The sequence below is a fragment of the Salvelinus alpinus genome, chromosome 8 (genome assembly GCF_045679555.1).
Source record: "Salvelinus alpinus chromosome 8, SLU_Salpinus.1, whole genome shotgun sequence".
In the NCBI taxonomy this organism is placed as follows: domain Eukaryota; kingdom Metazoa; phylum Chordata; class Actinopteri; order Salmoniformes; family Salmonidae; genus Salvelinus; species Salvelinus alpinus.
Genome location: NC_092093.1, coordinates 67,464,792 through 67,481,390, shown reverse-complemented (window position 1 = coordinate 67,481,390; position 16,599 = coordinate 67,464,792). Strand labels below are relative to the sequence as shown.

Sequence of the window (16,599 nt, the reverse complement as noted above, 5' to 3'; positions counted from 1 at the left end):
CTCTTATGAACAGGTTATCAGTGACATTATCAACAATCAGAGCATCCATTTCAGAGTTGTATAGTTAATATATTTTTATGGCCAGCCCCAGATCCAATTCAGACTTCAAGTGAAGGGTGTTTGTTAAATGAAATCAAATAAAATGTGTCCCCCTCCGGTGTTTGACATCCCTAAGAAATGACATTTGAAAAAATGATCACCCAAACAATTTTACGTTAGGTTTTTATGTCTCTAATTAATCCTAAAACAACAGAGAATGAGACAATAACATAATCTCTACCTTACCTGTATGCTCTTAATACCAGCTTTGCAGTAGTATCTTTTGATGTCCACATCAATTTCAGTATTTCCAACAAAACTGGAGAAAAAAGTTCATCAACAAAATCACATGTTTATCTACGAAAAAAAAAAAAAAAGGTTTTACATACTAGCAGAGTACATTCTATGACAAGCCAAAGGCTACAATCTGTCCAAAATGGAAATAGTCAGGTCACCTGATCTGTAGGTCCATGATGATCTGACGCTTGTCCACATTCTCTGTGTAAACCTTGACCCCGTTGATCCTTAAAGGCTAAACACAAGACAGATGACATCACGATATCACCGCTAGGCCTCAGCCCCCCCCCCCACTTGTGTTCTACCCAGTATGAACATCGCCACTACTCTGTGACCCCTCCTGGAAACTATTTGGGAAACACCCACCAGCTGTCCCTACAACACAGACACATGCACAGATACGGGTGTAGGGGTGCTTGAGCACTTGCCCTTTTCCCTGTCTATAAGAAAAATGTAAGAGCTGTTTGAAAAGACTGCCTGAAATTTAAGCCTGTTTTGGTGGGATGGAGCTTTGTCCTTTCCAATGTGACATCACCATGCAGTGAATTTGTTAATAACAGCTAGTTTTCTGTTTTCCCCTACCCACTCCGAGACAGTACTAGCAAAATTCCTGCTTGAGAAATGCATCTTTGCGAAGAATCTTTTTGGTTTCTTTTTGACCATGTTAATTGAAAACAATCACAGTTAGGTACTTAATTGTTACCCAGACAGAAATGATTTGATATTTAGATAAAAACGTTTGCATTGGACCTTTAAAACCAGATTGGGGAGGTTTGACCGCCTGTTGAACGGTTGAAAACCCATCTTATAAACATAAGGCGTGGTTAGGTAGAGACTCCTGCTGATAAGTCTTCATGTTCACCTTGTCCCCCATGTTGATCTTGCTGAAGCCGAACGTGCCGAGGTGGGAGTTGGCTCCCTTCACGGCCGGCTCGATAGTCTCGCGGAACAGCTTCTCTATGAACTGGCAAATATACGGCCACATCTGTCTCACAGTCTGCAGGGCCAGAGGGGGAGGGAACGGATTAGTGAGTTGGTACCGGGCGCACATTCTGACCATCATACAGTAAGTCATCACAGAAATGTAGGAGGCAGAGTGAAGGAGCTGAATTCACTGAATTCATTCTTTAATATCAGGTCCCATATTCACAACGTGCCTGTTATTCAGCTGTCCCCATAGGATAACCCTTTGAAGAACCCTTTCTGGTTCCAGGTAGAACCCTATTTGAACCTTATACCTGGAACCAAAATGTATCTACACCGCAAAACCAAGCAGGAAAAGTAGGTCCTCATCAAAATAGAAGTGGAAATTCTAACAGTATGTTCCTCTTTGTTCTTTTACCTTGTTCAGCCACTCTACTCTTTCCACATCTGGGAAGTTGACCTAAAGAGAAAAAAAGTAAGACATCATTACTGTTTCCATGGTCAAAACTGTTTTATTTGCCCAGTACCAGTAGTCACTGATTCCATCTAAACAAACACATTGTACATTGTTATTTTAACTGAAATAGCTGTTGGACATGAGATATTCTGCCTTGGTTCAGCAGAAGTATGGCTGCTGCCTGCGTTGCATCCTAAATTGCACCCTATTGCCTATATTGCACTACTATTGACCAGTGCCCATAGGACTCTGCTCAAAATTTGTGCACTATGTAGGGAAGAGTGTGCCATTTGGGACGTAGTCCTGCAGTACTCCTGAACCCCTCCTGGTTATTACAAAGACATAACAGTACTGGAGCTGGCCACTCCACACAGTATGAGCATCAGTGAGAGAGAGGAGAGCCCTGAGCATACACATTGCCCACATACTGTACCTAAACGTACACACACACACACACACACACAAACCACATAAATAACACTGGCTCTCATAAGCCAACAATCATCATAGTCTAAAAGCAAAACTTTTCTAATTAGGCTACCACACCTTTCCAGCACAACACAGAGGAAGTGTGCGGTCATGCGTTATCCCCTCGGGAGCAGCGGCTCCAGCGGTGTAGCCGTGGCAACGAGATTGCATGTGAGAGCTACAGGAGGCAGTAATGCTAATGCGGGTGGGAAAAGAGCTGATCCAGCATTAGCGTGACAGCGTAGAGGAGCATAGGATCGGACAGTGAGAGGAGTGGGAAGTAGGGAGATACAGATTCAAGCCTAGCTTTTGTACATGCCACAAGTGCCTCTGTTATGCAATCAGGAGCACTCAAGTGGACATGGTTTCTATTAACCTGACACATACTATAAAGCAACAAATTCACAAAATAGCGGTCAGAGGATAGTGCCTTGCGGATACATCATTTACTCAGCGAATAAATGATGAGTGATATCAAATTACTGTGCAACTGTCAAGAGGTACTTCACACCTCACAACAGAAATTGAGATGTAATTTAAATGCAGTACTGTCCATTTAAGTGGATTGAATGGGGATGCTGTTATTTACCTATGGAAATACTTTCAAAGCATATTATAGAAGCAACTTGGATCTACTTATTTAAAACATTACACACCTGGAGGTATACAACTTCCATACAGTAGCTACCTTGACATGTTGCTTATGTCTCACAGGAGCCTGAATAAGCAGCAGGATTTTTACATTAGTGTAGGCAGTGCTACGCAGCAGCCTATGACTCACAGCGGATGTATTTTTCAACCAAAACATACAGGAGCAGTCGGCAAACACAATTTTAGGTATGACATTTTAACTATGTTCTGATGCAACTCACTCATCTTATGCTACACAAAGATGAATAACATACAGTTCTCCAAACTGTTAGAAATTTGATTTATTTCACCCGTTACTGAGATGATTGTTCCAGTTAAGATGATTGAGGTAGTCTCAATAGTAAATTGTCCCTACCCTGGAAGTCATTCTGAGTGCAGCTTGCGGGTGATTAACAATTCCACTTGTTGGATATCCTGACTTTGTCTGGATTCCAATAGGAATTACACATCACTTTGTATGCTAGCATAATGTAACTTGCAGGCCTGATGTGGCCTGTAAACCAGAAGATTCCTAACACTACTGTGTTAGGGTATAAATAGTCCCTCAACAAAAGGTCTTATGATATACAGTACCAGTAAAAGTTTGGACACACCAACTCATTCAAGGGTTTTTCTTTATTTTTACTATTTTCTACATTGTAGAATAATAGTAAAGACATCAAAACTATGAAATAACACATATGGAATCATGTAGTAACCAAAAAAATGTTAAACAAATCAAAATATTTTTTTTCCCCTTCAGATTCTTCAAAGTAGCCACTATGCAGCCATATTCATCGACCTGGCCAAGGCTTTCGACTCTGTCAATCACCACATCCTCATCGGCAGACTCGATAGCCTTGGTTTCTCAAACGATTGCCTCGCCTGGTTCACCAACTACTTCTCTGATAGAGTTCAGTGTGTCAAATCGGAGGGCCTGTTGTCCGGACCTCTGGCAGTCTCTATGGGGGTGCCACAGGGTTAAATTCTCGGGCCGACTCTTTTCTCTGTATACATCAATGATGTCGCTCTCGCTGCTGGTGATTCTCTGATCCACCTCTACGCAGACGACAACATTCTGTATAGTTCTGGCCCTTCTTTGGACACTGTGTTAACTAACCTCCAGATGAGCTTCAATGCTATACAACTCTCCTTCCGTGGCCTCCAAACTGCTCTTAAATGCAAATAAAACTAAATGCATGCTCTTCAACCGATCACTGCCAGCACCTGTCTGCCAGTCCTGCATCACTTCTCTGGACGGCTCCGACTTAGAATATGTGGATAACTACAAATACCTAGGTATCTGGTTAGACAGTAAACTCTCATTCCAGACTCACATTAAGCATCTCCAACCCAAAATTAAATCTAGAATCGGCTTTCTATTTCGCAACAAAGCCTCCTTCACTCACGCAGCCAAACATACCCTCGTAAAACTGACCATCCTACCGATCCTCGACTTCGGCGATGTCATTTATAAAATAGCCTCCAACACTCTACTCAACAAATTGGATGCAGTCTATCACAGTGCCATCCGTTTTGTCACCAAAGCCCCATATACTACCCACCCCTGCGACCTGTACGCTCTCGTTGGCTGGCCCTCGCTTCATACTCGTCGCCAAACCCACTGGATACAGGTCATCTACAAGTCTCTGCTAGGTAAAGCCCCGCCTTATCTCAGCTCACTGGTCACCATAGCAGCACCCACTCGTAGCACGCGCTCCAGCAGGTATATCTCACTGGTCACCCCCAAAGCCAATTCCTGATTGGCCGCCTTTCCTTCCAGTTCTCTGCTGCCAATGACTGGAACGAACTGCAAAAATCACTGAAGCTGGAGACTCATATCTCCCTCACTAGCTTTAAGCACCAGCTGTCAGAGCAGCAGATCACTGAACCTGTACATAGCCCATCTGTAAACAGCCCATCCAACTACCTCATCCCCATACTGTATTTATTTATTTATCTTGCTCCTCTGCACCCCAGTATATCTACTTGCACATCTACCATTCCAGTATTTATTTGCTATATTGTAATTACTTCGCCACCATGGCCTATTTATTGCCTTAACTCCCTTATCTTACCTCATTTGCACTCACTGTATATAGACTTTTTGTTTTCTTTTTTTCTACAGTATTATTGACTGTATGTTTTGTTTATTCCATGTGTTGTTGTATGTGTCGAAATGCTATGCTATGCTTTATCTTGGCCAGGTCGCAGTTGCAAATGACAACTTGTTCTCAACTAGCCTATCTGGTTAAATAAAGGTGAAATAAAAATAAATAAATAAATGACAGCTTTGCTGAGCACATGTGTCTCCTAGAGAACAGGAAGCTTTTGTATAGCTCATAGTTTCAGATACCTCCCACTCCCTGTCCTTCTCCTCAGAAACACAACCCAAGTGGCACGTTTCAGCGTCTCAGTCTGAGTGACCAGCTGGTAGTGTCCAGACTGAGGAAGCTGAGCACCAGCGTTCAGTCTCTCCTTCAGTGCCTGAGGCATGCCTATTAGAGGTCAACCGATTATGATTTTTCAACGCCGATACCGATACCGATTATTGGAGGACCAAAAAAAAGCCGATGCCGATTAATCGGCTGATTTTTAAAAATGTATTTATTTGTAATAATGACAATTACAACAATACTGAATGAACACTTTTATTTTAACTTAATACATCAATAAAATCAATTTAGCCTCAAATAAATAATGAAACATGTTCAATTTGGTTTAAATAATGCAAAAACAAAGTGTTGGAGAAGAAAGTAAAAGTGCAATATGTGCCATGTAAAAAAAGCTAACATTTAAGTTCCTGCTGGTGGTTCCTTTTAACATGAGTCTTCAATATTCCCAGGTAAGAAGTTTTAGGTTGTAGTTATTATAGGACTATTTCTCTCTCTACCATTTGTATTTCATATACCTTTGACTATTGGATGTTCTTATAGGCACTTTAGTATTGCCAGTGTAACAGTATGGCTTCCGTCCCTCTCCTCGCCCCTACCTGGGCTCGAACCAGGAACACATCGACAACAGCCACCCTCGAAGCATCGTTACCCATCGATCCACAAAAGCCGCGGCCCTTGCAGAGCAAGGGGAACAACTACTTCAAGGTCTCAGAGCGAGTGACGTCACCGATTGAACCGCTATTAGCGCGCACCCCGCTAACTAGCTAGCCATTTCACATCGGTTACACCAGCCTAATCTCGGTGTCACGGCTTCTACCGAAGTCGTTGCCTCTCCTTGTTCGGGCGGTGCTCGGCGGTCGACGTCACCGGTCTTCTAGCCATCATCGATCCATTTTTCATTTTCCATTGGTTTTGTCTTGTCTTCCCACACATCTGTTTTCAATCCCATCCATTACCTCTTGTGTATTTAACCCTCTGTTTCCCCTCATGTCTTTGTTAGAGATTGTTTGTTGTCAGTGTAGTGTTTATTTTTTTATAGGTGCGCAACGGGTCTTCGTACCCATATTTGTTTATTATTCATTTTCTTATTAGTGTTATAGAGCATGTTTCTTGGACATTTATTAAAAGACTCCATTTTACACTCCGTTTGACTCTCCTGCGCCTGACTTCCCTGCCACCTATACACACGTCTCTGACACTCGGGAGTTGATAAGCTTGAAGTCATAAACAGCTCTATGCTTGAAGCACAGCGAAGAGCTGCTGGCAAACGCACGAAAGTGCTGTTTGAATGAATGCTTACGAGCCTGCTGCTGCCTACCACCGCTCACTCAGACTGCTCTATCAAATATCAAATCATAGACTTAATTATAACATAATAACACACAGAAATACGAGCCTTAGGTCATTAATATGGTAAAATCCGGAAACTATAATTTCGAAAACAAAACATTTATTCTTTCAGTGAAATACGGAACCGTTCCGTATTTTATCTAACGGGTGGCATCCATAAGTCTAAATATTCATGTTACATTGCACAACCTTCAATGTTATGCCATAATTACGTAAAATTCTGTCAAATTAGTTCGCAACGAGCCAGGCGGCCCAAACTGTTGCATATACCCTGACTCTGCGTGCAATGAACGCAAGAAAAGTGACACAATTTCCCTAGTTTAATACTGCCTGTTAACCTGGATTTCTTTTAACTAAATATGCAGGTTTAAAAAATATACTTCTGTGTATTGATTTTAAGAAAGGCATTGATGTTTATGGTTAGGTACATTCGTGCAACGATTGTGCTTTTTTCGCAAATGTGCTTTTGTTAAATCATCTCCCGTTTGGCGAAGTTGGCTGCCTTTGTTAGGAAGAAATAGTCTTCACACAGTTCGCAAGGAGCCAGGCGGCCCAAACTGCTGCATATACCCTGACTCTGTTGCACAGAACGCAAGAGAAGTTACACAATTTCCCTAGTTAAAATAAATTAATGTTAGCAGGCAATATTAACTAAATATGCAGGTTTAAAAATATATACTTGTGTATTGATTTTAAGAAAGGCATTGATGTTTATGGTTAGGTACACATTGGTGCAACGACAATGCTTTTTTCGCGAATGCGCTTGTTAAATCACCCGTTTGGCGAAGTAGGCTATGATTCAATGATAAATTAACAGGCACCGCATCGATTATATGCAAAGCAGGACAAGCTAGATAAACTAGTAATATCATCAACCATGTGTAGTTAACTAGTGATTATGTTAAGATTGATTGTTTTTTATAAGATACGTTTAATGCTAGCTAGCACCTTACCTTGGCTCCTTGCTGCACTCGCATAACAGGTAGTCAGCCTGCCACGCAGTCTCCCCGTGGAGTGCAATGTAATCGGCCATGATCGGTGTCCAAAAATGCCGATTACAGATTGTTATGAAAACTTGAAATCGGCCCTAATTAAATCGGCCATTCCGATTAATCGGTCGACCTCTAATGCCTATGGCAGCCTGCAAACAACAGGGCACAACACAGTGTAGCCGGTACAGTCCAGCTCAGCATTGCTAGGGACAGTTTAGCACAGCACAGTAGTGACTAGTGCACTCTGATGAGAAAACACTGTCATCTACTGACTCACTGAGTCGTTGCTGCTGGCAGCTACCGGCGTGGAGCAGCACTGAGGCAGACATTTAATTTACTTCTAAATCAAGTTAAGTCATCTTTAGAGAGACCTTCAGAGCTAGTTCATCACACTAACCCCAGCAGGGTTCTATACACACTAAAAGTTGATGAAGTACCCACAATAACCATTTTATCAGAGCCCTTTGGAAAAATGTGTCTTAGGAGAGAAGTCACAAGGCATGACAGTGTGACAAGCCAAACATTTTTTGATAAAAATATGGTGAAAATTGATGTCACCCCATGTTTTTCCCCTTAAACAAATGAGTAGTCACCTTGTCAGCTAAAAAGGCAGAAGAGACAGACAAACAATGATACTATCCTAGTTTGACACTTGCTGAGTAGATCTCAAGCAGCTTATAAATGATGAATAATTATCCTCATCAAGTAAAGACCTAGTTGATGTCTTCAACTTGAGTCAGACGGCATTATTGTCAAGTTGCGTTTAAGTTGGGGGTTTCTCCTATGGCCCTACATTTTGCTAGCCTGAGTGCCAGACTGTTTTTGCCATCATGCCAACTCCTTGTCACTCATCATCATGCCAATGATAGTACAATCAGACCTAGAACCAGGCGAACAATAAGTGAGGTTAGATTGGGTGCATCTTCCAGGCATAATCATGCATGCAAGGTGTCGTTCGTTATCTCAACAGTGGCAAGGCAATGTGATTGGGGCCCATGTGTCCCTCCCACACTGGTGTCCGGTTTACCATTGTGCAATGCTGTATTTAGAGGGGCTTAGTCTAATGTCACTGCTGGGGACAGCTGTGTGATCAGAGGTTTACACGTCAACACTGTTCTGTCTTCTGATCCCAGTGATGGTTTTCTTAGAAACTCAAAAACAATTCACGTGTGCTATGCACTAGGCTTATTTGGGTTATAGAATACATTTTATATAGGCTAATCAAATATGGTAGTAATATAGCCATACAATAGTAATCCAGAGTGGCTAACTGAATAGGGGAATAAAGATAACATTTTGGGCACTTTTTTTTTTTTTTGGTGCTCCCTTTATAAATGCATCTTGGTCTTACCCATGATGGCAAATCAGAAGCTGCCAGACTTTGTTTGACAGTTCTTTCCTCCTGTTCAAAGAACGCCAAGGCTCTGTGCAGCCGGGTGCTCTTGCCTCCTGTGTTTCTCCTCCACCAGAAAAATATTACAAGTCCTATTAAGAGCCAACTGAAACTGAATTCAAAATATCCCAAAACATATATGGGAAAAATGAGCACGAATGTCTTTGTAAACTGAATCCATGTCCTAGTTAGTTCACCGACGGAAGATCCAGACTCGTCATCGCCGATGTCTGCCGGTGGAAATACGTTTGTATTGGGTTCGGTGTTAACCGGGCTCGGTGTGTTTTGTCCATCCTCCTTTGAACCAGCGGAGCTCCCATTATGTGCATGGGCGCTTCGTACAGCCGTCATACTGTCTATTGACATTCGTTTCTTTGCGCCCACAGTTTCGATGGGATGTTGGAGTAAAGACCTCAACAAAAGAAGCTTCTTCTATTCTTTATTAAACTGTCACCAATGTTAAACCTCCTGCGCAGAGCCTCTAGGAGTCAACCCCAGATTGCGCTCACGTTAGTTCAACCGCATCTGAGCCCATTTTGCCCTGGGAAAAAGTGGGCATTGATTATTCTTCCACGTTGCAATAAAGTATAAGAGAAACCATCTCATTTGCCTAATTTTCTTGTCTCATTCTTCAATAATACCACGCTGCTTCCCTCATACCGCGCAGAGTTCGGGTAGTCCTCCACTTGCAATAACCTACAGCAGCCGCAATCTTCCAACGCATTCCTCTCCCAGCGCACGTTTGCGTTCTGTACTACAGTACTTCAAGGTCGTCACTAGATTCTACCAATCTCTTCCCACAAAGTCATAACCCCCGCCCATTTCTACACTCAGTTGAGTGATTTTTTAAAAGACATCCGTGTGTCTAACTAGGGATGACACGTGTTGTGTTACTTTTAACCCAATCACCGTGTTGGCAAAACATGTGTACATTTTTTAAAGACATTTTGTGTCAATCCCTGCAATTAATGTGTAAAATGTTGAAAACCACACAACACACCCAAGATGTGTTAGATTATTAACCAATCACATTCAGCTAGTGGAAACCCTCCTTCAATGAACTGTAGGTCAAGGAATAGCTCCATGTGACAGAGGCACAAAATTGCCACCCCGTGCCCAACATCTGTAGAGACCACTACATATTTCAGGAATAGCAACATTCTCTAGTCTCATACCAATAAGAACTTTGAATAGCTTTCAGTGTGATCAATTCAATACCTCAGCCTAATAATCACCATTATCATCATTTTAACTGACTGGCTCCCAGGCTATACTAAACAAAACCAATAAATACTGATTACAATTTTTTATTTTATTATTAAAGGCTTCCCGATAGAAATGGAATTGAGTAACTTAAGAATTTAGTAATTCTTTCTATGGACTGAACTGTGTATCCATGGCGATTTGTTCTTTCTTGCAGAAATTGCTATTTGATCAATTAAAGATCCTGTTGTCAAGAGATCATGACACATTTACCTTAGTTACCTTAGTTTCGAAATCTGCTGCCATGGCACTGGATAATGTCAACACAAGTTTGGAAGCTTTATTTTTTGAAATCAGTTGAATATTTCACAAGGAAGAACATACAGGCAATAACATGCATCCTGAGAAGGTAAACTGGTGACTAGATACACAACAATTGTACACATACAGTATGTGTGGCAAACGTAGAGATAGACAGCTAGGGTAGCTAAACATACATCTCCGGGCGTTAAAGCTAATGGTAGTGGTAACTAACCCTTTTGTTAGTGGTTATAACGTTACACCAATATTCTTTGCAGCAAAGACAGTCTTTGTTATTGCTGTCGCTGTTGACAATGAGAATAATATTGTATTAGCTACTTGTCGAAATATGAAGAAAATAACTAGATAAGATACATATTACCTTAGGAGGCACATAACTAGGGGCAGCATGATAAGGGTAGCTACATTTTTTTTATCATAACCTTGTCCCCCAGGGCCTCCCGAGTGGCACAGTGGTCTAAGGCACTGCACCGCAGTGCTAGCTGTGCCACTAGAGATCCTGGTTCGAGTCCAGGCTCTGTCGCAGCCGGCTGCTACTGGGAGACCCATGGGGCAGCGTACAATAGGCCCAGCGTCGTCCGGGTTAGGGGAGGGTTTGGCTGGCAGGGATGTTCTTGTCCCATCGTGCATTAGCGACTCCTGTGGCGGGCCTGGTGCAATGCACGCTGACACAGTCCCCAGGTATACAGTGTTTTTTCTGACACGTTGGTTCCGGGTTAAGTGGGCATTGTGTCAAGAAGCAATGCGGCTTGGCTGGGTTGTGTTTCGAAGGATGCACGGCTCCCGACCTTCGCCTCTCCCAAGTCTGTACGGGAGTTGCAGCGATGGGACAAGACCGTAACTATCAATTGGACACCACGAAATTGGGGTAAAAATAAAATACATTGTCCCGATTGTATCAAGTGCAACGTCAGGTGGAGGACATGATGAAGACTATGGGAGGAGGAGGGATGAATATGAGAGAAGACACAGGACTGAGGTGTTCGTGGAGCGACACCAGAGAGGGAGAGAGAGAGAGAGAGAGACAGTGCCTGATAGAGGACAAAACCCAGAGACAGAGAAGGACAGATGGAAAGACGACTCGCGAGAAAGGACAGGCAAAAGGGAGGAGAGAGACAAAGAAAGGAGAAGAGAGCAAGAAGGGGGTTAAAGGCACATACAATGACAAGTACAGGGATGGGAACAGACAGTCAGGACAAACTACATGATAGTACAGGGAGAGAGTAAAGGCAAGAGAAATGGGTGAGGGGATGAGCCGTATGAGAGGGATAAAAAGGAGAAGTAGAGAGAAACGGGTGAGAGGGACAGGAAGCGAAGGTCTGAGAGATGAGGAGAGGGGGGAGAGACAGGGATAAAGACCATGATCGTGAGAAGAGAGATAAACATAATGAGGGGTAGCATCTGAAAGAGAGAACGCCACAAAGATGGATCGCAGAGACAAAGAAAGAAAATAAATACACAGACAGAGAGCATTCAGGACAAAAGGTAAAGTTATCTAGGTGAAAATTATGTCTTACTTTTATTTTTATTTATTTATTTATTTAACTAGGAAAGGGGAAACTTCACCCCAGAGTGTGAGCCAGCGACAACAACAATATTTAATATTTTTGTTGTTTTTTCATTTTGATTTCAGAATACAGGGAGCACCATAGAAAATAAAAGGAGGAGAAAGGAGACACAAAGATAGAGCACAACACGTAAGCGTCTTCAATATTGTCCAAACATAGGTTTTTTTTTCTCCCCGAAATTGAATGTAAGGTAACAACACCACAAACAAAGCCTGACTGGCTCCACTGGCTCACACTCTGGGGTGAAGTTTCCCCTACACTGAAAAAAATAAAGCTTTATATATGGTTCTTTCTCAGCTCTTAAGATTCCTTGGAGAACTCTTGCCTGATAAAGAACCTTTGAGTTAAGGGTGGGGTTCTTGACGTGGCATCTACAGTTCTTCAGAATTCTAAAAGGTTCTTGAAATACATGGAAGCCTGCAGCTGTGTCCCATTTCACAGCACACAGCAAATTGGCCAGTTTAAACTAGTGTTGCTTTTTCAGTGTAACATTTCTAGTGTTGATTAAAGAGTTAAATTAGCCCTGTAAATAATTTAATTAACACTCAGTGGTGTAAAATAACCCCAGTGTTGGTGCTAATAACCAGAGTTGAACCAAAACCACTCCCATCATTATTATATTTCCCAGCATGCTCTATTGAAGGCAGATTTTTTTAAATTGCATTGATTGATTCATTAATCTTATGCTACTCACATATAAATAACGTTTTTCTAAACTATTCCAGTCTGTTACTTGGAGTTTAGATGTTAAAGGTAATCTCATATCATAGTCTTCTCAACCCTAGCAGTCATTCTGAATGCAGGTGAATACAAATTCCATATGTTGCATATCCCCACTGGCTGGATTCCAAAAGGAATTAAACATCACTTTGAAAGCCAGCACAATGTGACTTGCAGGCCTGATGTGGCCTGTAAACTGTCTGCTTCAGGCCACTTTATTAGGGAAAATCTAGGCCCTCAAAAGCAGACCTTATGAAATAGTGTATAAAATACTATATAAAATGTATTGTCTTCAAGAACACCATTTAAATGATAACATCTTCACTTAAGATTTCACTTGGTTAAGGCCACAGAATTGAAAATGAGCGCATGCAACAACTATATCTCGGTCACTAGTAAACACAGTCATGGGTGGTACTGGTGACTCAAAAATGTACTTAAAAAGGCACCCTGGGAAATATGTGAATAAGGCTTAAAACCCTAAATTCTTAAAAGAACCATTCCATTTATGGTTCCCCTATGGTAGGGCGGTCAAACTCAATTAAGACCTAGACAACTAGGTGAGGGGAGTTCTTTACTAACTAGTGACCTTAATTCATCAATCAATTACAAGGGAGGAGCGAAAACCCGCAGACACGGCTCTCCGTGGAATGAGTTTGACACGTGTCCTATGGCATCGCTCTCAAGAACCTTATTTGGTTCCATCATGCACCTTTATTTTTTAGAGTATAGGTACAGATCTAGGATAATCTTCCTCTCCCCCAATCCTAACCTTAACCATTAGTGGGGGAAATGCAAAACTGACCCAAGATCAGCATCTAGGCTAGGGGCAACTTCACCCTACAGACTGCTGGCTCACATCCTGGGGTATATTTTTGTTACAGGATGCAGGTGAGAGTCAGAGACATGATGGTGAATCGAGAGAAGAGTAGCAAGTGCACAGGGAACATAAGGGGTTGGACAGAGAGAGGGAGGAAGAGAGGGATAAACATCGAGAGAGGAGGCACAGAGAAGGCGCTGACCCTGAGAGGGATTCCGAAGAACAGACCAGCGCCAAGAAATCATTATCCTCTGACCGCAGAGTTCACAAGGAAAAGACAGAGCCTGTTAAAGCTAAGGTTAGTATCACTCCAAAGTCAAGTCAGAGTTTATTCAAAGTGCATATTAAATTGTAATTTATAAAACACATTTTACAGAATTAAAAAGAAAACATGAATATAGGAAAAGGGGGAAAGGGAATATGGAGATATCAACAAGTCATAAACAGTCCCTCTCCCTTTTCAATAGATGCTCCTCATATAACGTATATTGGTTTTCATGGCTCTGTTTTCCTTTGTGTTTTCCCTTTGTGTCCCAGGAAGTAGTGATGCGATCTGAGTCACCCTGGAGGTCTAGTCAGAAACAATTAAGTGACACAGAGGAGCCTATACCACATGATGATGGGTTTTTTCTCATGGCCATATCTGTCTGCCGTCAACCTTTCTGCTAGCATGAGAATAGAGCATGGCTATTTATTTTGGACCATGGCTGTTTATGACACACCCAATTCAGACCAGGACCATTGAGTGTTGAATTCGGGACTGGCAAAATTGATTGAGGCATTTGGTATTGATTTCAGTGCATCTAACATCAGATAAGTGGACAAACATTGTCTATAGACATACAGTATAGTGTTCTCTACTCTTTTCTGATATTTTCCCTTTATTCACTGACAAATGTTTGCAATGGCACCTTCTGTTGGTGGCTTCATTGCTTTGCTTGCCTTCACTTGCACCTGCTTGTTGCATGTTAACGTTCACATGGATACACTTTTTACTGTAAACACTGTATATTTGTCTATGTACAGTGGGGAGAACAAGTATTTGATACACTGATGATTTTGCAGGTTTTCCTACTTACAAAGCATGTAGAGGTCTGTAATTTTTATCATAGGTACACTTCAACTGTGAGAGACGGAATCTAAAACAAAAATCCAGAAAATCACATTGTATGATTTTTAAGTAATTAATTTGCATTTTATTGCATGACATAAGTATTTGATACATCAGAAAAGCAGAACTTAATATTTGGTACAGAAACCTTAGTTTGCAATTACAGAGATCATACGTTTCCTGTAGTTCTTGACCAGGTTTGCACACACTGCAGCAGGGATTTTGGCCCACTCCTCCATACAGACCTTCTCCAGATCCTTCAGGTTTCGGGGCTGTCGCTGGGCAATACGGACTTTCGGCTCCCTCCAAAGATTTTCTATTGGGTTCAGGTCTGGAGACTGGCTAGGCCACTCCAGGACCTTGAGATGCTTCTTACTCCTTAGTTGCCCTGGCTGTGTGTTTCGGGTCGTTGTCATGCTGGAAGACCCAGCCACGACCCATCTTCAATGCTCTTACTGAGGGAAGGAGGTTGTTGGTGTAGATCTCGCGATACATGGCCCCATCCATCCTCCCCTCAATACGGTGCAGTCGTCCTGTCCCCTTTGCAGAAAAGCATCCCCAAAGAATGATGTTTCCACCTCCATGCTTCACGGTTGGGATGGTGTTCTTGGGGTTGTACTCATCCTTCTATTCCTCCAAACACGGCGAGTGGAGTTTAGAGCAAAAAGCTCTATTTTTGTCTCATCAGACCACATGACCTTCTCCCATTCCTCCTCTGGATCATCCAGATGGTCATTGGCAAACTTCAGACGGGCGCTGGCTTGAGCAGGGGGACCTTGCGTGCGCTGCAGGATTTTAATCCATGACGGCGTAGTGTGTTACTAATGGTTTTCTTTGAGACTGTGGTCCCAGCTCTCTTCAGGTCATTGACCAGGTCCTGCCGTGTAGTTCTGGGCTGATCCCTCACATTCCTCATGATCATTGATGCCCCACGAGGTGAGATCTTGCATGGAGCCCCAGACCGAGGGTGATTGACCGTCATCTTGAACTTCTTCCATTTTCTAATAATTGTGCCAACAGTTGTTGCCTTCTCATCAAGCTGCTTGCCTATTGTCCTGTAGCCCATCCCAGCCTTGTACAGGTCTACAATTTATCCCTGATGTCCTTACACAGCTCTCTGGTCTTGGCCATTGTGGAGAGGTTGGAGTCTGTTTGATTGAGTGTGTGGACAGGTGTCTTTTATACAGGTAACGAGTTCAAACAGGTGCAGTTAATACAGGTAATGAGTGGAGAACAGGAGGGCTTCTTAAAGAAAAACTAACAGGTCTGTGAGAGCCGGAATTCTTACTGGTTGGTAGGTGATCAAATACTTATGTCATGCAATAAAATGCAAATTAATTACTTAAAAATCATACAATGTGATTTTCTGGACTTTTGTTTTAGATTCCGTCTCTCACAGTTGAAGTGTACCTATGATAAAAATGACAGACCTCTACATGCTTTGTAAGTAGGAAAACCTGCAAAATCGGCAGTGTATCAAATACTTGTTCTCCCCACTGTACCTAACTAACAGTGGTGCGTTCAGTACGACAGAATGGTGTTCAACGTTTAATTCAACGGAAACGGCATTGTACTGTTTGGACTAATGTATCCAAACAATTTTGCAGAGTTTCTATTGGACAAATTCAGGTAGGTCACTCCCCGTTTTGTTCTGTTTGCTTTCGTTTAGGAAACGGTTTGCAGAATCAGTGGAAAGAATACACCCCAGAACGACCAGTTGAAGAACGGCGTGGTTGTGATGGCCTAGAGGGTGGTTGTGTATGGTGTGTTGCATAAGTTTGGTGATTTCAAATGGTCACACCCATACTGACCTCACAACACCCACAAAACGAGAGCAAACGTACCGAAAAGTAAGAATGAGCCCCGTTTTGGGGAAACGTGTCATTTAGTACACACCGCCACGCAAAGTA

At 42.3% G+C, this 16,599-nt stretch overlaps 1 protein-coding gene across 5 annotated transcripts in view; it reads right to left on the bottom strand.

Annotated features, from left to right (window-relative positions):
• LOC139583567 (extended synaptotagmin-2-A-like) overlaps positions 1–9,685 on the bottom strand; it is a 33,964-nt gene extending 24,279 nt beyond the window's left edge. For 4 of the 5 annotated variants that reach the window (XM_071414786.1, XM_071414787.1, XM_071414788.1 and 1 more), the window contains exons 1-5: positions 8,905–9,685; positions 1,679–1,720; positions 1,199–1,333; positions 495–571; positions 286–358 (exon numbers count right to left, since the gene is read on the bottom strand). In XM_071414786.1, coding sequence (XP_071270887.1) covers positions 286–358; positions 495–571; positions 1,199–1,333; positions 1,679–1,720; positions 8,905–9,312 — 735 coding nt within the window. In that variant the 5' untranslated portion in view covers positions 9,313–9,685. Of the gene's footprint in view, positions 1–285; positions 359–494; positions 572–1,198; positions 1,334–1,678; positions 1,721–7,514; positions 8,845–8,904 lie in introns of those variants that run through there. The other variant, XM_071414789.1, reaches the window with a different exon arrangement.
• Positions 9,686–16,599: the final 6,914 nt, after the last annotated feature.